The sequence below is a fragment of the Carassius carassius genome, chromosome 29 (assembly GCF_963082965.1).
Source record: "Carassius carassius chromosome 29, fCarCar2.1, whole genome shotgun sequence".
Lineage (NCBI taxonomy): Eukaryota > Metazoa > Chordata > Actinopteri > Cypriniformes > Cyprinidae > Carassius > Carassius carassius.
The window spans coordinates 8,770,385-8,790,498 of record NC_081783.1 but is presented as its reverse complement, the minus strand read 5'-3'; the positions used below and the strand labels follow the sequence as shown (position 1 = coordinate 8,790,498).

The 20,114-nt window shown below is 38.2% G+C and overlaps 1 protein-coding gene across 4 annotated transcripts in view; it reads right to left on the bottom strand.

Moving 5' to 3' along the window:
* Positions 1-14,393, bottom strand: part of ebf1a (EBF transcription factor 1a) — a 119,812-nt gene extending 105,419 nt beyond the window's left edge. For 2 of the 4 annotated variants that reach the window (XM_059515783.1, XM_059515784.1), the window contains exons 1-5: positions 13,705-14,393; positions 12,713-12,869; positions 11,793-11,856; positions 10,883-10,938; positions 4,040-4,113 (exon numbers count right to left, since the gene is read on the bottom strand). In XM_059515783.1, coding sequence (XP_059371766.1) covers positions 4,040-4,113; positions 10,883-10,938; positions 11,793-11,856; positions 12,713-12,869; positions 13,705-13,838 — 485 coding nt within the window. In that variant the 5' untranslated portion in view covers positions 13,839-14,393. The remainder of the gene's footprint in view (positions 1-4,039; positions 4,114-10,882; positions 10,939-11,792; positions 11,857-12,712; positions 12,870-13,704) is intronic. The other 2 variants (XM_059515786.1, XM_059515787.1) reach the window with 2 other exon arrangements.
* Positions 14,394-20,114: the final 5,721 nt, after the last annotated feature.

Here is a 20,114-nt window from a genome sequence, read left to right as displayed (position 1 = left end):
CTTTCTATTTTTAACATTACAATGCCTCTGTGTATAAGGCAAGGTTCACAAAGAGATGATTGATTCAATCAGTGTGGAAGAACTTGACTGGTCTGCTAGAGCCAAGTTCTAATCCCAGCTGAACACCTCTGGCGTGACTTTAAATGCAGACTTTGAGCCAAAAATTCATCACCAAACAACCAACGACTTGTATATATGGGTACAGTAATTTTTGACACTTCCAAAACTGTTGCAAGAGATGGAAATACAATTTTTAAATACACAAATTATGTTTCCATCTTTGTTGCCACAGTTTTGAAAGTGCCTTTTTCTGTTCTAAAGAAGGGGTTGTTATGTTTTTAAATACAATATTTTTGTGTATATGTGTATGTGTTATTATATGTATTTAAAATACAGATTATATATATATATATATATATATATATATATATATATATAATTGATATATTTATGAACTTTATATATACTTTTTCTAATTGATGTTTATTTTAATAGTGAATGAAAACAGAAAAAAGTGGGCACACTTGGGCTCCAAACAATTTTATAGTTAATAAAATTATAATGGTTTTGATGCACAACCTATTATTATTCCCTAAATATCAAAGAAAATCAAGCAAAGTGTGATGGTAGTTTAGTATGTTTGTATTCTATATTTAATTTCATAGGTTATTCTGCATGGTACAGCAGAGGAGAGCAAGATGGATACTAGAGGATGAGCAAGTAAAAGAAGACAGGAGGGATGGTAAGGAAGTGTATACATGATGTCTTCAGTGGATGGAGGCTGGCGGTAAACAGCAGGTGGGGCGGCGGTTTCAGGTTTCCCAGCACAGATGGCAGAGGGGCTCAATTGAGAGAGAGTATAGGACTTGAGGTGTCATGTGATAGGAGCAGAACCGATCTGTGTGTGAGTGGGCTCCTGATGAGCTTGATAACATGGATTGAGCTTGACCCCTCATTCACGTCTAAGCACCCTCGTTAGTTTGGACACAATGTGGGCTTCTGTCTCAGTTTACTCTTGCTGTCGTATTTTTACCGTCCTCTGCTCTCATTTTCTATCACTCCTCTGAGAGCAGTCAAGTCTTTAGCAATGTTCTCTCAGAAGTGGGTCACACAGGAGCAAAGCTTTCTGGGATGTGAGGGGTGGGCAAAGATGGATTTGACATTCTAATAACCCAATAGTCAGCCGGAGCCCAAGGGAAACCGCAACACGGGTGGTGTTTTTTTTCTCCATCTGAACCTCCAAGCCCCCCCAACAGCCCTATGCTAATGACTCCATGCATGCTCTGGCTTCATCCAGGGGGATTTTTCGCCCATTCCGGCTCATTCTGCTCCATCCCAGCGGACCTGCAGGGAAACCGTAATCTTTAATCTCAAGCGTTTCCTCCTGCTGCAGCATTTGAAGAAATTAAATCCAAATTGCCGCACGTAATTACCAGGATGTGACCCGAGCTGATGCCATTAAAGCTGAACTGCCCTTAGCCCAGCTCCTTTACAGACAGCAGCTCTAAAATAGCCCCCAAAACCAAACAAAACACCATTTCTCCAACTGTGACCACCCAGCTATTAATAATCTGGACAAGTTTATCATTGTTCATCTGCACCACTCAAACCAAACAAAACCTCATCAATCCGTGCATATGAGGATGTGGAACTCCATCATAAAGAGCCCAGAGTGATTGTTTCTAGCCTTGCCTCTGAGCGAGAAAATGTGCCTCTGTCTCACGCTTGCAGGCCCATGTGGCACCATATGGCTAATGGCAAGGCGTACAGCAATTAACAGCCCTGATTAATGGAGAACAGTCTAATTGCAGACTGGTAATTGTGCCTTTCTTTCAGCACAGGCTCTGCATCGAAACACCATATACAGATGAAGAAGGAGAAAAGGAGGAAGATAGCAACGATAATGGATTGTTTACTTATTTTCATTTTTGCCTGATTTTGGAAAGCTCTTTGGTATGAAACGGAGTACAGACATTTGCATTGTTGGGACCTTAAGGGTACCAGTAGTGATATGTACTTCAGATGTGATCTGTGTAATCCTACAGTGGCAGATCAAAGCTGACGTGGTGAGCCTTTGTAGACACATATGGTACTAAGTGTTTGTGTCAATACACATCGTTAAATCAGTGACTACTTTGAAAGAGCGATAACAGAAGGCTGTGTGCGACTGCGTGTGTGTACATGTAAGAAAGGTAGTCAGGGAGAGCAAAAGATTGAAAGAGAAAGAGGAGAGAGCCTTGGCTCGCCTGCACATATTTCATTGTCAAAACTCAAAGCAAGCTGCATTCATTAGCTCTGGAATAACAAGAGGATTCTTATTGAGTAATGAGTTTTTCCTTGTCCTAATTAACCAAGCATGAGTGGTATATTTTTAGTAGAAAACTGTTCAAATGCTCTCCACTTCAACCAAAAATAGATGAGGACTCATCTCCACAACCCAGTTTTAAGTGCAAGGAATTTATCTTTTGATTTTAATTAAAGGTGCATGGCTTTTTCTCTCGCTCTCTCTTTTTCTTGCAGAGCAGAAAGTGGATGACCTGGATAGAGATTCAGGAAAGGAGAGAGACAAGGGTTGCTCTGAACTTAAGGTCCGTCTTCATTCATTTTTCATATTTTAAAACTCCATTGCTTATGCTGTCGCTACAAACAGGGATATGCAAAATTCAGAATTGGCTCCCTTTCAATTCAATAATGTGAATTTAACAGGAAGTTAAATATGCATATCTGCAAATGAATAAATAATGGATCATTTCTTTTTTTTTTCTTTTTTTTTGGTTAAGTCAAATTATCTGCTTTTATGGTACTTTTTAGCTCTATATGGGGAAGAAGCAGCATAATCAATTCTGTCTAATATCTCTATTTATTTTCAGCAGAAGAAAGTAAGTCATACAGTTTTGAAACAACGTGAGATGTTCATGTTGTTTTTATGTTTTGGCAAACTATTGCTGTGACATCTAGTACATCACCCATCAATCCATTCATCAATCCCTGTAAACCTTCAAGGCTACGCTTTTCATCAGAATTACAAACAAGTTTTAGGTTTTTTAGTTAAAACTAGTTTAGTTTAAAATTTCAATTGCAATTAGTTATTCAAACTCCAATTATGCAGTTCAAATTCCGTACAAATACAGGAATTACAATTCTGGCACACAAAATGAACTGTACAGAAGTGTATTTCTCTGCTTGCCTTTTGTGTGTGTGTATTTATGTCATCAAGAAATAAAATAAGCACCACCAATCACTGAAACATCAGCCTCCAAAAATAGAAATGCTGCCTGGCATCTTTTTTGGACAAAGCCGAGCTTTGATTTCTAAGGCTGAGGAAGAGTCTGGGAAAAGAACACGTCTAACTCTGATAGGAAACAGGCTGGCATACGTTTATCAGGATCCCATTTGGACTGGTGGAAAATGATCTGGGAGTGTATTGTGTAATAGTGCATTGTAAGTCTAAACTTGAGCCTTGATATAAACGTACTGCATCCCTCTTAAATAGAAGTAAACTGTTTATAAAGTTTTGACCGATATGTATGATAAATTAAAAAATAATGATCTGACCTTTCAGCAAATTTAAAGTAATGTTAATCTATCCTCCCCTTATGTCTAATTTTACAGCAGGGCTTTTAACACAGCTGTGTGTTTGTATGTGTTTGTATGTGTGTGTGTGTGTGTGTGTGTGTGTGTGTGTGTGTGTGTGTGTGTGTGTGTGTGTGTGTGTGTGTGTGTGTGTGTGTGTGTGTGTGTGTGTGTGTGAGTGAGAGAGAGAGAGAGGGAGAGAGAGCAGAAAGCTCAGTCTTGTCACACTAACACTGGATCCAGAGGTCTGCAGTCTTGCCAAGACCAAAATGATGCCAAAGTAAAGCTCTCACAGTCAGCGGGCAGAGCTTGGTAGGGAAGGTTCAAGAGCTTGATTGTGTAATAGTAAAGGAGGGTGTGTGTGTGTGTGTGTGTGTGTGTGTGTGTGTGTGTGTGTGTGTGTGTGTGTGTGTGTGTGTGTGTGTGTGTGTGTGTGTGTGTGTGTGTGTGTGTGTGTGTTTCTCACCTGCACATGATCTCGTGCGTCAGCAGGACCCTGCACATCTCTGGGTTTTTGTCTTGCCCTTCATAGATAATTGCCTGATGAACAAGAGAAGGCGGAAAATGTGGTTAGAGAAAATTGACAAACAACATTTTCTTCTTGTGGTATAAACGCTCTGAGCATGCACAAATTTCCATGACTAATTCCCAGGGTGTTTAAATGCTATCATGATAATAATCGAATGTCTGTTTGCATCGTTTCACTGAAACAGAAACATTATGACATCAAATCGTTATGCCATACACACAATGCAGCACTCATGGGCGGTTATGTGACCCTTATTCCATCTGGCATAGGACTGCTGTTGAAAGATCTCATGCAGCATGGGAATGATCAGGTCAGTTTCAGTTTCTGTTATCAGAATGTTCTGTTCATTTGGTGCCATGTTTCTCACTCTACACATTGGGCTCTGAATTTCATAGATGTCTTTTCATTTCAGCTAATCAATCAATCAAAACTGCCCCATACACAGCGGGAATGCTTGTACAGGGTCTCTGTGTGCCGGGTGGGCCGTCTTTGACTGATCCAGGCTCAAAGTGGGCAATTTAATGCCCACTTACCTGCTGCAATGGAAAACGATCCTTAACTGCCTCTCTAAGAGCTTAAACTTGGTGCATCACATAGGGTTATGTGAGAACCAATGGTGTTTGGTGTTTGGTGTCAGTCAACACGCAAAGTTTAAATGTGCACATCTGTGATTCAATGAATAAAGACTTAGATTTATGTGTGTTCCACATAACACTACTGGTACTTTTTGAATCTATATGGGAAAGAGCAGCGTGGTCATTCAGTCTAAGATCTCTATTTGTGTTCCACAAAAGAAATAGTCATTTAGGTTTTAATGATGACAAGAGTTTTCATGTATGTGTGAACTGTTACTTTAATATCCAATCTATTACTTGTATCTGATAACTGCCAACTGAGTTTATTTATTTTGTTTAACATTTGACACAAATTGCCAATGCTAGATTTTTATTGTGACAGAGCTGCACACAATTTGTGATTCAAACTAAATGAAAGAATGTTCATGTAACTGTCATTTTTAACTAAAAAAGTTTGTCAAGAGAAATTGATAGATAGATACTGTCGAAACGGTAGCGGACCACCCTTGCCATAGTGCCCACCCCCACAGCCATTACAAATTGGTTAAGAATACAGAAACACAAAACATTATTGCTCAGCAAAGCACCCTTATTATTTAAATGATTAAATATGTTTGTGAAGTAAAAAAAAAAAAAATAGATGAAAGAGGACAAACAGATAAACTGCTTAACTACTGGTCCCTCTAAAGATGTGTTGTACTCCAGCTAGTGTGAAATAGCCCTCTAGGAAAGATGTGTGCATGTGAGCTGCCATAAGCCTGCATCTGTGAGACCCAGTGCATGTGTATGCATTCACACATGTATTTGTGCATTAGCATGTGTGTGTTTATGTGTGTGGCAAGCAGTTGGGCTGCCAGACTGGAGCATAGAGAGCCATCTGGCCCAGCCAACACTTCATCCAAAAACCTCAGCTTTGTTTCCATCCTCCAATTCCACACAAGATGTTCCCCACAGCCATGAATCAGTGACTCTACTCAAAACATACACACACTGCAGCCTATTAACAGGCTGCTCTCTGTCACACACACACACACACACACACACACTTAAACCCGATTGCCATGAATCACTCCCTATTTCTCTATGAACACACATATACATGGCACCCATGGCAACTGAAGACACAGAAAAACAGCTGATGGTTCTAATGAGGAACTGTTTCCCTCACAAGTGCACAATGCTTTTTCAATTACATGAAACACTTGTTTGAAAACAAGTTTTATAAGCAAAGCATCAGACCCAGAAAAAAAGAAGAAAGTTTATTCATATTTGATGTATTTATTTCCTGTCATTGCAGTGACTTGAGGACATAGATGATAGGGGACATCTGTTTGTTAGGTTTCGTATTGTGGAAATGAGGGTCAAGGTCCTCTAAAAGCGCACAAGCATGCATCACTGTCTGAGCCTAGAGCCTCGACCCCGCAGGCTTTCTGAGAGAAAGCGGGAGGCAGAGAGAGCAGTTCAGGCCACACAAAGACGTCCTCTACACCACCACACATTCATTTCATATATAAGACCAGCTATTTATCACACAAAGCCCCTGCAAACAGACTCGGAATAACTCCATGCCGAGAACCGTATACAAGTGCCTGGAAAAAGTCTGAAAACAGTTTGTCAATTTCTCCTCAGAGGCAAACACAACAATGGTCGTGCATCCTCTGGATTCGAGCTAGTGCAACACCAAGCTTCTTTGGGTGGATTTTTCTGTATCCCCTGCTGTCACATCTGTCGTCCAAAGGCAAAATGCTGCATGTTGTTTATGTAAAGACTGAACTTTGGTCTCTTTAACCAGGGCATTTAACCTAACAAAAACATTATATATATATAAATACAGTACATGCACATATATACTGTAACAAAATCTATTGTATATACTGTAACAAAATCTATTATATGTAAATCTGCTGTGGAGTTATATTTATTGTGATTTATTATTATTACAAAATGTATTAAATATTATAGATTAGGGGTCACTGGAATTGAAAAATTTAAAACACCTTGTCTTAGACTATGATCAGTCTTGTGTCAGGTGGGTTTGGTTCAGTTATGCTCAGATTTAGAGAAAATGCATCTTTAAGATTACAGTGTATAGTAGCTTTGAATGCTTTTTTCTTTGCTACATATTTCACATTTTCAATGTAGATGAGTAGACTTAATCACTGCAATCTTTAGGCCCTCAAAGCTTGTGTGTGTAAATATTTGCAAATGAGTTGCATTAAGCCTTTATGTGGCCTGGCACAGAGCGCCCATTCACGTCCTATCTGACATCATCAGAGTCTCCAAACAGCTAGTGATTACAGGAAATATCTAATATAGGAGATTTGTGTCACTTTGTTGCATGTCGTACACTTTGGGGAAGTGTTTCTGGCATGTAAACACACCCTATTCCGTAATTAACAGGAAAAATACATACACAAGCAGAAAGAACGTCCGAGACCTCCCTCTCTCCCGTGCAAATTTATTTAGGAATCTGCCCGAAGCTTAGCTCTAGAAAACAAACGCAGCAACAGGCAAGCTACAGCTCAGAGTTACCAATCAGTTCCAGCCCAGCACATTTCTGAACAAAGCTCTCCTTAAGGAGGGCAACAAAGCGCATGAAACATGCATGGCACGGTGCGCCGAGGTGTGTGTGAAGCTTTCATTAGGCCCTGATGCTGCTTTTAATGCATATTTTATATTGCACAAACTGCTTCTCAAATCTCGTTTGAGAGCCGCCAGTGCCGCCTTGTACTGACAGCCGCATCTGAGGCATGTAAACAATGCACTGTAAATACATGAAAACACATTTCCCTCTTTGTTACCATCACGCTAGCGTGTCAGCGCAGTGTGTGTGCGCATTAAGCCCGAGTATGTGATTCGCTTTTGTTCTGCGCTTCAGCTGTTGAGGGAAACATTTGGATGGAAGGATAAAGAGCAAGAGAGAGAGTCTTTTACTGCATTGTCTTCATCAGATCTGTCACAAGCTCATGCGTTGATCACAGAACCGGCCTGTCAGCTTGACACCCGCTCTATCTCTCCTCACCCGCGCCAACCGTTCCCACAGGCAAACCGAGAAAGCGTATATGGGTCTATTGGGTGTGTGAGCACAAGACGACCACTGAATATGTCAGTTTTATGCACTGAATGTGAACCGTTTTGATCCCTGCAGCTCTAGCCCAAGTTGTTTAATTGTCTCTAATAGCTGTGTGTATGTACAGAAGCTAACTATGTGGTCAGGCGACTGGACTTTACCGCCTTGCTAAGTGCTAAAGAGAAGTGTGTGTTGAACAGCTCTATAAACCTGCTCATCAGCCCTCCCGCCTGACACTGCCAAAGCCAGCACATGCTGAGAGGAGAGGCGCTCTGTAGCCTCTCTGTACAGAGTTATGGGGCTTTAATGGGAAATCTTAAACACATTGCGAGCCCTCCTCAGCATATGTAGACTGACTGCTCACCGCAGAGTGGTTTTGGACTGGGTTTTCCGAAAGGCATTTAAACACTCTGTCATAACCTAAACCGTGTTTCACGCTGACATGGACGAGAAAAAAAACAGCGCAGTCAAATGACAACGAGAGCAGAAAAGTCTAAAGTGGAGCCAGGCTTAAGGTTTTAACACAAAAAGGTATGTTCACATGCATGTGGCAAATATCTGTGTTAGTAAATTTTTCACCCTCATAAAAAATTCAATGACTGAATTTCACACTCCAAAAATAGTTTAGCAACATTAAATATACCTTGCCCCTAAAAAAAAAAAAAAAGAAAAAGTTTTTTAAACATTTGAGAAAGGGATTCTGGGTAATGTAGTGAAAAAGCCTTCTATTGTTCAAAACCTGAGCAGCAAAATTTTACCTTTTGGGGTACAACAGCTTGTCACTGGAGCGGTACCCTTAAAAGGACATAATTGTACCTTTTTTTGTACCCCTATTAGGTAAATATTAGTACCTTAGAGAAGTAATACATACCCTTAAGGTACTAATATGTACCTAATAGGGGTAAAAAAAAAAAGGGTACAAATATGTCCTTAGGGGTACTGCTCCAATTGCAAGCTGTTGTACCCCAAAAGGTTAAATTCTGACCCCTTTTTTTCAGTGTTTAGAAAAGTTGTACCTTTAGGGGCTTGTCACTGATACCCTTAAAAAGACAACTTTGTACCTCAGCGTGACAATAGGTACCCTTTTGGTACTACTATGAAAATGTGCAGTTGTTCTTTTAACAGTACTGCCACACTGACAAGCTGTTTGGCCCCTAAGGTACAGATTTTGCATATTTTTATGTAAAAGCCAAAGTACCATGCTTTACTACCTGATACTAGCTAGCATGTTGGCTCGGCCACCAAACTCTCTTCCACACACACCATCTCTCTTTCTCGCTCACTCAGTGGCACCACATCATTAACAGGTATGGCAGGGCAGTTTGCCACAGAAATAGCCAGTAAATCAGTTGGTAATATATGTGCACGTGGGAGACAACCCTGGGGAGATAAACGGCTTTTTATTGAGACACTTCGTGAAAGGCTGAGCCGAGGCCAGTCCCCCTGGCCACTGTATTTACCTCAGGGGTGTCAGAGAACAGTCTCACTCCCTCAGCACAACGCTCCTGCCTTTCACCCACACACATAAATCTGTCCCGCCACACACTGGCCAAACCACCGAGCAGAGCGAGGGCAAGAACTAGCATCAGTAACAGCACCTAGCTCCTTGCACATAAACATTCATGCAAAGGAAATTATAAACCACAAACAAATCACACAATACAGAAAGGGGAGCTGTGGAACAGTTTGAGCCAAATGTAACATCCAGGGATTTTGTAGTAGGAATTTCTGAATAGAAATGAATGGTTTGGGTCAAGTATATTAGTGAAACTGTAGTATTTGCTTTTTCTTTCTTTTTTTTTTATTTATTTATTGTCAAAAAAATTAAATATATTTAAATAATTCTAATACTTATAAAATAAATATTAGGCACTATTACATAATGAATACATTAATTTATAGTTGTTTTAAAATATATACAAACGGTAATACATTTAAGAACACATTCTGTAAAAGATTAAATGTTGCATACAAAATAAAGATCAAATTAAAATAACTAAGATTAGTTTTAATATTTCTCTCACTCTCCACTTCTTAATAAGCACATATACACACATATAAAGCAAAACAGTAGCAACGGTGAAACAATAGGGTAAGCGTGCTGGCATGTTTAAATCACATGATATAGTAAGTGTTCAGAGCAGTTAGCAGGTTGTCTGTCACAGCGCCTGCTAATTACCTCATATACATACACACTTCATCCTGGCTGGGGTAACACATATACACACACATATTACTTGTCATAAAAAAATGCCTTTTATGAAAACAGCTCATAAGAAACACAATTATTTTAGTAATTAATCAAAACAGCTTTGCAAATTTATTTGATTACAAATGAATTCTAAATATTTTTCTCTCATTTATACTTATCAACTAAACTTTCAACTAAAATGTATTGCCACACATCTTGACTCGCAGCTCTAATCGCTATTTGAATACACTTCCCTAAAATGTCTTCATAACAACATTTCTAGACAGAGAGCATGGGAGAGGAAATGAGGAGACGAGTGGGAAAGAGAGAATGAAAGAGAGGGAGAGGCTGTTTCTGATTTAGGGGGAAAAGGAAGAGCGCCACATATGAGATTGTGAGTTCACTCTTGCTGCCCTGTTTTCTCATATGAGTTTTTCTCCAGGGTTAAAGCTCACAACCTGCATGGTTACTATGACAAGCTATAACAGCCTTCATACGTGTGTGTTCATAACAAACATCTGTTCCCACAACACATTTGAATATGCACTATCTGCAAGAGAGTCACGCGCATACACACACACACACTCAAAAACTTATGCTGTTTAAACATTGAAAGGCACCGCTGGATAATCCCCTGTGACAGACAATGAATACAACTGAATGTCTCTTTCTTTCTTTCCCTCTTTAGCTATCAATCTCACTGTCACAGGTATGCACATAAATACATGCATACGCTCAGTCATCTTAAATGATGTCCCAGAGAGAGTATGTCATATTTAGACACTAACCGATCCTCGTGCCCCTGAGGCATGCTAGAGTGTGTAACCCAAACTCACCAAGGTGCACGGCACACATGCACACGTTCACTCTCACTGTATATAACACACAGACTCTCACCAGACGATTCACCAGCGAACCGTGGGGATTTTGAAATAACGTCCTACCTGTTTGGTCATGGAGTCAATCAGGCGTACATAAAAGTCCTGTTCTGTTCTGATGCCTGCAGAGGAGAGAAAATAAGTCCTCTTTAACTCACAATACAATGCATGTCATATGCACAAACATGGATCAGAAATGAATCCGGCAGGTATATATTTATCATACACAATGACATGGCTTTAATACAGCACAGATGCTTCAAATGTCTAGACAACCCAACCCAACATAGAGTGCACACAGTGTTAAAATATTATGTGGAAAAATGGCTTTGGATGGGACTCAAACTTATGTAGACCTAGATACATAAATTAAATAAAAAATAGCTTTTGCAAAGAAAAAGATCAAGAAAATGTATGGTTTATAAAAGTGTGAAATAGACATAATCAGAAATAACAATTGCAGAAAACATGATTTTCAAACAAAATTAAATATGTTCAAAACTTCTAAGGATGAGGATCGTTAAGGACCGGCGCAACAAATTTTCAAACGCCTGGTTGTCATTTACCACATTAGTAGACAGAAAAGAGTGTACTTTCATTATGGTCAGGCATTAGCTTCCATCAAAAATGAAGTGCACATTTCTGGAAAACGCGTAACCGGAAAAGTGCACTAATGGGGATCGTTTTGTGTTACATTAATGTTTATAGTTAAAACGCTACGACTTTGCAGCGCATCTTAATCGATTTTGTTTGAACAATTATGAATTGTTATAACAGTATTGTTATTATTATTTCAGGACATTATATTCATTTGAATCAGTCTGATCTAGTTACATGATGAATTATTTATTTCTGTCAGCCCTCCTTGTCTTTCTATCAGTCTCGCTGTCTTTTATATTATTCAGATTGTCGCGCTGAAGTAAATCCCTGATGTGTTTATGCAAAGTTCAATGAGTCTTGATGCGTTTCTTCTTACCGTTGCTGTAAAGAAGCTGCAATCTGTAATGGATCCCATTGTTTGTCTTTTCTCCGGTAGTTTCCTGCAAAAATAAATTCAATGGTTAGCGAGAAAGACCTATTTGTCTATTTCTGAAGAGCCTCGAGAGTCAGAACGGCTATTCCCTTGCGGACCAGGAGGCCGAAAAAAAAAGAAAAAGAAAAAGAAAAAACCCGCTAACGCACATTAGCCAGCCGAAACTGAGTAAACGAACGAGTTAAAATACTTATTATTATTATTACTATTATAATTATTATAAGTCTTATGTATTGTACAGTGTGATTACACAATTTAATAACAATGTGCCCGTGGTATAGACGTGTACAAAATTATTAAATACACAGCAGGCATTAATAGCCACATCTTTTAATGAAACCAGTCACTTCGCTCACCATGATTAAGTTACAAGTGCTCACAAAACATTGTATTTGTGTGGTGTATTTTTATTAAAGCAGCATATGGTCCTTCAAAATAATAATTATACAAATAAAAATAAAATCATTTTTTTAAATAGCATCTTAAAAGGAAATATTAACTTTATGACACTAAGTTATCACTGTAATATTTCTGCAAAAATATAGCTAGCCAACAGATTTGTTAGTAAATGGATAAATTACTGAAGGGAACAAATATAAAACATGAGGCTTTCTTAAATTATAAAGGATGCGTAAGTAAAAAAAAAAGATATATATAGGCTACAAATAAAAATATAATGATTAAATTGAGGTTTTTAGGAATTCATGCAGAACAGTAATTTAAAGCAAGAATATAATTTACTGAGTATAGGCAAATAAGCGTTCATCTTTAGGCTAATATCAATAACATTTAATCTAGCCTACAATTATGCATTTTCATTCAAATTTGTAAAACCAATATGCAAAAGAGAACGTGTCACTTGCCTTTTCTTTTTCAACAAATCCAACAAAAGTAGTTCTTTCAATTTCCACGGGTTGTCCTTGTCTGTCGTATAGCGCTAAAACGAAGTGGAAGAAGTTGGATTTGCGAAGATTTGAAGGAGGCTGTTTCTCAAAGTGTGCTCGAGCAAGGCCCACTCCACTACGAACACATACAGGACAGAGAGAGGATGAAATATATTTATATATGTATAATAAAAAACAAAAAAAAATGTTTTGTGATTATTTAATTACAAAAGGGTTCAAATGCATTTTTTAGCTTTTAAATTGCAGTGCAAAAGCTCTTAAATTTTTCTTTTGACAGTTTAATAGTTTAAACAAATAGGCTATTTAAAAGTAGCCTGTTAATGAAAGGCTAGTCTTTTAAAAAGTCAGTGAGATGTTTCAGTTATTTTTATTTTCTTTAATAGCATAACAACAACAGATATAATTGTTGATAATCAAATATATATATATATATATATATATATATATATATATATATATATATATATATATATATATATATATATATATATATATATATATATATATATTCATATAAATATAAATATAACTCAATCTAAGAACTCTAAGAACAGCTGCTTATAACAAGCTACTGGAAAGGATTGTCTTTCAAATTCAGTATTTAAAATTTAAAGCTACTAGTGGTTGCAAACTCACTTAGAAGCAAACGCTAATGGCTGTTTCGACGTTAAGAATAATAATGTTAGAAATAGGCTAATAAAACCCGTTTTAATGTGACTTGCAACTCAAGCATTCTGTGTGTTGGTGCTAACAGCACGCCGAAGAGGATGCTACGAACTTATCGCAGCAATAAATCAATCTCTTTGTCACCTGGTTATTAATAAGCAGATATCGCGCACTGATTACGATGATATAGCCTACAAGAGAGCGTTTTGTGTCGTCCCAGGAAGATAAGCGCACAATATTCCGTCTAGCTGTTCACGTCGCACTGAAGACCGCCGCCGGCTTACCTCTGAGCGGCTGTGTTCGCATCCAACACCCCGGCACCCTGCATCCATGTCCGGACAGCGTTCATCCCGGCACCGATGGGCTCCTCTTTCATACTACTCCCGCTCCTTTGAATGCTGTCTTGAATCCCGAACATGAAAACAGACTCCTGTCACCGTCTCAGTCGGCGCTTGTTTCTTTTGATCGCTCCGTAAAAAAAAAAAAGACAAGGAGAAGTGTATGGGTGAGCAGGTGTCACCGCGTTTGTCTCTATTAGCGCTTCCTCTCTGAAACAGAAAATAGAGCGACGTGCCAAAAGAAACGTGAGATGTCAACATCCAGGTTTGGGAACACCGTGCAACAAACAAACAAAAACTGCGAGATTAGACTGGAGTTCCCTTTGGTCTAACGTGCGCAAAAAAAAGTCTAATGTCACTTTAAGAAACAATAGGATCAAGAACGGGCTTCGCTGAGGGTTAGATAAAATGTCATCATCCAGAGACTTTTTTTCCCTTTATTTTCTCCTCCTTTCCTTCCCTGTCTTTCTCCACAAAGAGTATTCTCTGATCAGATGAATGAGCACTATGAAGTCAACCAGGAGAGGTGGACCCTTGTGGAGACAGCTCCCTCGCTGTTCCCCTTGTTCAAACGGGAGTGATTTGTGTCCTTTCCCAAAGGAATCCGATTTGACTGTCTCTGGGAACTAAACACAAGCAAACTAACCCCAAAGGGAGGAGGAAGAGGAAGAGGGAGTGACTGCGTGCGCAGGGCCGCCCCCAAACATAAGTAAAGCCGAACTACCATTAGCTGTCCATCCAACCACGAAGCCCGTCGCCTAATTAGATATCACAGCCCGTCCTGCCCACTTAGCGAGCGGCATGTTTAGAAATAAAGAAGAAAAAAGACACGGAAAAAAGTTATGCGCCGCGCGTTAAATGTCACGCAGAAACTGGCTACCAGAGCGCGCGATTGAAGCCAAATTTATGAGGTTCACATGAACGCGGATATAGTTTTTTATATATATATATATATATATATATATATAAAACATATATATACATTTTAGAAAAATCACAGTAGGCCTAAGTTTGTTTAAATACCGGCGTAGGGATGAGCTAGTGTTTTAAAATGTTCAAGGGTTGGACTTTTAAAAGGGATTTTTCAAGAAAGTGTCGGGGTGTTGAGGTTCGTCTCGAGCTGTTCAAGTTGTCTTTTGGCGCCCCTGACACAGTTAATTAAGCGAATATCAACTATCCTAAAGACTTTTTTAACACGCCAGTATTTTTGGAGAAATGTAAATATAATAAAGTGATAAATAATGACTTTTCTTCATAATTTTTTTTTTGTTTGTTTAAATATCGATGGTGATCCTGAAACAAAGTGCTCAAGCAGTCTCCTGTTGCTATGGTTACCTGCTGGGGAACGCTATTTCTGCTCGCGAGCGTCTGTTTACATCCAGGTAAAAATGAACTTTTAAATACTTTTGTAATATAATTTATTTTCCTTTTTTTTTTTTTTGGTTAGTGAAACAACACCAAACAGCCGCGTTTTTATTATTAGGATATTATTCTTTATTTAAACACGTTTGAATATAATTAAGACAATGATGAAGTAGACTAAACAGAGATCCCCTGTCATCGAGTTTTTATGTACGAGAGATATTAGTCCACGTGATATGTTTGACAACTGATGTGAGGAAATGAATAATTAGTGTCAAAACAGTGTCATTAGATTTAGTAAAAAAAACAAAAAGACGTTAGAGCAAAATGTGAACTTTGTTTCAGATTAATTGTTATCAATAGCCTAATTAAAAACGTATTAATAATATGATAAAATTATTTAATACATTTAATGACGCATATATTGTATTTAAAAGGCCATTGCTGATATATAAAAAAGTCATGTACAGATTCATAATCCATATAAAATCTGTAATATATAAACGACGGTAAACGCATTTAACAAAACTGGATAGTACAGACCCAAACAGTTTAACAGCTGCTTTGTCAGATTTGATATAAAACGACTGTAATAACGTATGTACAGAAGTACATGCTGGGCGCGCAAAACCATTTCCATTTTTCACACAACAGCAGTTGTGTTTTAGATTTAGAATGCAACTATAAAGCTTTATGATATTTTAGAAATGATGCAAAAATGAGCACATGCATGCACGGGAAATGGATATTGTAGGCTATCTTCTAAAGCTGAATGGAATCCTCCAGACAGCGGACAGAGGAAGTGTAGAGTCCGGTCCAATCCAGTGTTGGTCAGGGAGAGGGGAATTCTGCTCCCCCTGGGTCCCCCTGTATATTTATATTCCCACACAGCAGTTTAAAGTGGCAGAAACTACAAAAGCAGTGGCAGTGGAAACGGTGCGTTTTCATGTGTCCAAATAAGAAACAGAGCTATTACTTATATTAAAACGAGTTTTGTGCATCACTTAAATATAGCTTCGTGTGCATGTGTGTAGGCTAAAAAATTGCCTGTATTTACACGATAACCTGATAAAAATACTTAAATTAACCTTTATTTAATATAAATAATCCTATTGCTGACAGCGACAAATTCGATTTGATTTGTAAAACAGATGTCCACATAAATCACGCTGTCGTTGATGAGTAGCCTACTAACCATATAATTGAATTGAACTGAAACATAAAATAAATCATAATGCAAAACAAAGTTCTTGTCACGTGAGATAATTCAGTCAGTAGGCTACTTTTATCAGTTTCTAACCATTAGGCCGCATGTCAATATATATATTTATGTAGCCTATGTTTATTTAAAAGAAAAAAAAATCTATTAGGCTAACACTGTAAGGTAGGCCTAGTTTTTATAATGTTGTAGCCTACGTAAAATTCGTACAACATAAAAAAGGTCAGACTGCGAGAAGGCAATTGTGTTGTGTTCTTAAATGCACCAAAATATCCATTGTTACATTTGACTTTGTTTTCCATCTCAGTTTGACCTATATGAAATTGAGAAATAAGAGTTTCAGCTCATGGTGATTATGACAACTGCTAAAATGTGTGCATATTCTGTGCATACTATAACGACTAAGAGAGTCTGTGGGTTGTGGAAAAGAAAATAAATCGTGAAAGTGTCGAGAATCGGAAACAGGAGACGCGTGATTATTGGTTGACAGTCCAACATTGCCATCTTGTGGCCACACATGGGAAAAAATGGGAAAAGAATTTGACTAAAGATATAGTTAAAAACCTTATGTACTCGCTCCTGTTATCGCAAACCCGAATGAGGTTCTTCAGTGAAACGAAAAGAGATGTTAGGCAGAATTCGAGGGACTGTAAAATTCAGTCATTGATCACTTTCATTGATTTTTATTTCATAAAATGGAAGTTAATAGTATCTGGCACGGTTATTCGATTTTTGGTTTAACTGTCCTTTTCTAATAGGCTTATCAGAATTAACTTGTGATCGTAGATCAACTTTCGAGTATGTACATTACAACAGAACCCCTCATCAAGATTTAGGTCAGAACTGAAAAATGTATATACTTTACTGTGACACTTGACCTTAAACTAGCTGTTCCATTGAAGGCCTTCACACACACACACACACACACACACACACACACACACTATGAGACACACACACCAAAATGAGTGGAGGAGAAAATCACACTGGAGGGGACTTGTGAAAACAACATAATTTATATTCTAGTTCCGTGAGAAAAAGTACCTAGGGAATATCTGGCCTTTCCAAAATGACCGAGTGCTTTGTTCTTGAGTTTCACATGTATTTTTTTTTGTAACGTTTTTTTTTCTATTTTACACAAAGGTCGGAGTTCAAGGCTAACTTTGATCAGAAGGATGGAGAGGGGTTAAAGGGTAGCGTTCTTTGATTTGCTAATGTTTCCTCCATTCTCTCTTCCTGCCCCTCATGCTAAAGGGAGTTAAAGTGCTCACACAGGAAAAGCAGATAAATGCTCACATCTGCCTGCACTGAGACACCTCACACTGCGCTTAAATATCGCGGGAATATGCCATAACTGTTTATCGCATTTCCAAATCCATACAGTAAAATACTTACGTTAAAAGTTATGGCAATGATGACTGCACAGATGAGGGATGTACAGTTACTCTATAAGAGTTTAAGGGAAGCAAGTGATCTTCAGACCTCTGAAAGATGGTGAGTGGTCAGGAAATGAGTGCATATCCTGTCTGTGTCTCTTCATCAGATGTTTTGATGGTTTCAGCAGTCTGACATTACCTCAGCACTCAGGTGTGGGTCTGTTTGATCCATCACAGGTGGGTTTAAGAGTCCTGTAGGTCTTATTATGCTTCAGAAAGGCACTGTGAAAGAAAGCCATGACAAATGTTTCATGGGTTTGGTTTGGATTTATTCTGACATTAAGGCTCACGTTCAGGCACATTTAACTGAATTCAGTTGCAATTAAAACTTCAGAACTGCAAATTCAGAACGTTAATAGGATTATTCTCACTAAATGTTCACACCATAATAATGTACAAAACTGAAAAATTGATATTAATAAAAAATAATAACAGATTTGTTAAAGGGGCCATCGGATGCCCATTTTCCTCAAGTAGATATGATTCTTTAGGGTCTTAATGAAAAATCTGTAACAGTTTGGTTAAAATTTCTCAATGGTAGTGTAAAACAACCCCTTGTAGCGTATCGAAAACAGGTTCTTTTCAGAGCAAGCCATTTTGTAGCATTTTCCTTTAAATGTTAATGAGCTCTGCTAACCCCATCCCTCTCTTCCTGAGTTGCTCTCAGAGGGACTGTTTACTTTAGCTGCATTCATTGTGAAACTTGTGAAGCACATTATTAGAAAAGGTGAATTGCAAAGATTCATGAAAAAAACCAACAACCTTATACTCACTTTTTCTGTTGGTTAAACCAGATCACGAATGACTCACGTGAACATAAACTAATTTAGATGGGGGGGGGGGGGGGTGCATTCCCTATAAAAACAAGCGTAGTTCACTGCATCTTCAGCGGCTCAGATGTCAGCAGTTAATGACGACTGTTTTGTTCATTATTACATCCAACAACAAAACATCTCAATTGATTAGGAGACATTCTTGTCTACATCTGCTCCAAGTGAAACAATGGCGGGCTGATGATGACAGCTCACTCAGGGTGGGTCTAAGGTAAGACACCAGTCCAGTCTGTACCGAAATGCTACTGTCAATCAAACTATTATGGGAGGGGCCTGTCTGTGTGACGTCACATCTGAGATCGGCTTGATTCGCTCCGTTCCCACGAGCCACGGCTCTCGGCCCAGCCCCATTTGTCACAATGAAATAATAGTTAAATTAATACTTATTAATACATTATTATCATCATCGTCACATATGGCTTTAAGAGCAGTAGGTCTAAGAGCTGTAAGTCTTTTACGACATAGAAAGGCAATGTGGAAGAAAGCCAAGACAAATATTTCATACTTAAGATTTGGATTTATTCTGACATTCAGGTTCACGTTCAGACTCCAGGCATATTTTACTGAATTCAGCTGCAATTCAAACAAAGTTAGCCTTCACATAACACCGTTCTACATTTTTATAAAATAAAAATAAAAAATAAATAAAGAGGTTAAATTCAGCATGCTACAGAACTCTCCATTCTCATTCAGATTTGCTTTTAAATGGAAAATAGCTGTAACAGCTTAAAAAAAAATTGGTGGCTTAGATAAAAGTAACCTTTTTGGAGATTAAAAATCCCACAAAACGCAAACACCATTCATTTAACAAACTATGTTAAAAACATTTAACTTAAACAAACCGGCATTCGCAAAGTGTGCTCATACATTGTGTTGTACAATGTATTTAATACATACAATGTATTCATATTCACAAATGCGCTAAATGCCAAATACTGATGAGAATGATATTGACTCTCTTAAACGGTCATAGTGTTTATCCACAGCCAAAGGCACTTCCCACTACCGCCACTAGAGGTCGCAAGAGGCGCAGCGTTCATATAAGCCTGAGGCCGCTTCACGACACTCGATGCTGCTTAACACTGTACTTTTGCATATCAAAACTCCTATACATATATATTTGTACATGGGTATATATTTAATATATAACTTGATTCAATGCATACACACCAAAATATTTGGTATCAGACAAGACAAACTTTGGACATTGCTTTATGTCATATTTGTGCAAATGCAGTGGCATATATATGTATATATATTTTCTCTCAATAAAACAAATGGAGAACAGAAAAAAACAGGCTACTGCTTTTGGATACTTAGAGCGTGCTAGTGGATATGTGCTAAGTGCCTACAGAGCATCACAGCACTATATTGAAAGCTAACATGATCACATTCAGGTTGGTGTTCGCTGGAGATTGTAGTTTCGTAATAAAGGGTGAGGATTGGGGAACAGCTGGTGTTTTGGTAGATGGTAGCTTTCTGAGCTTTAAAATGTATGACTTTCTG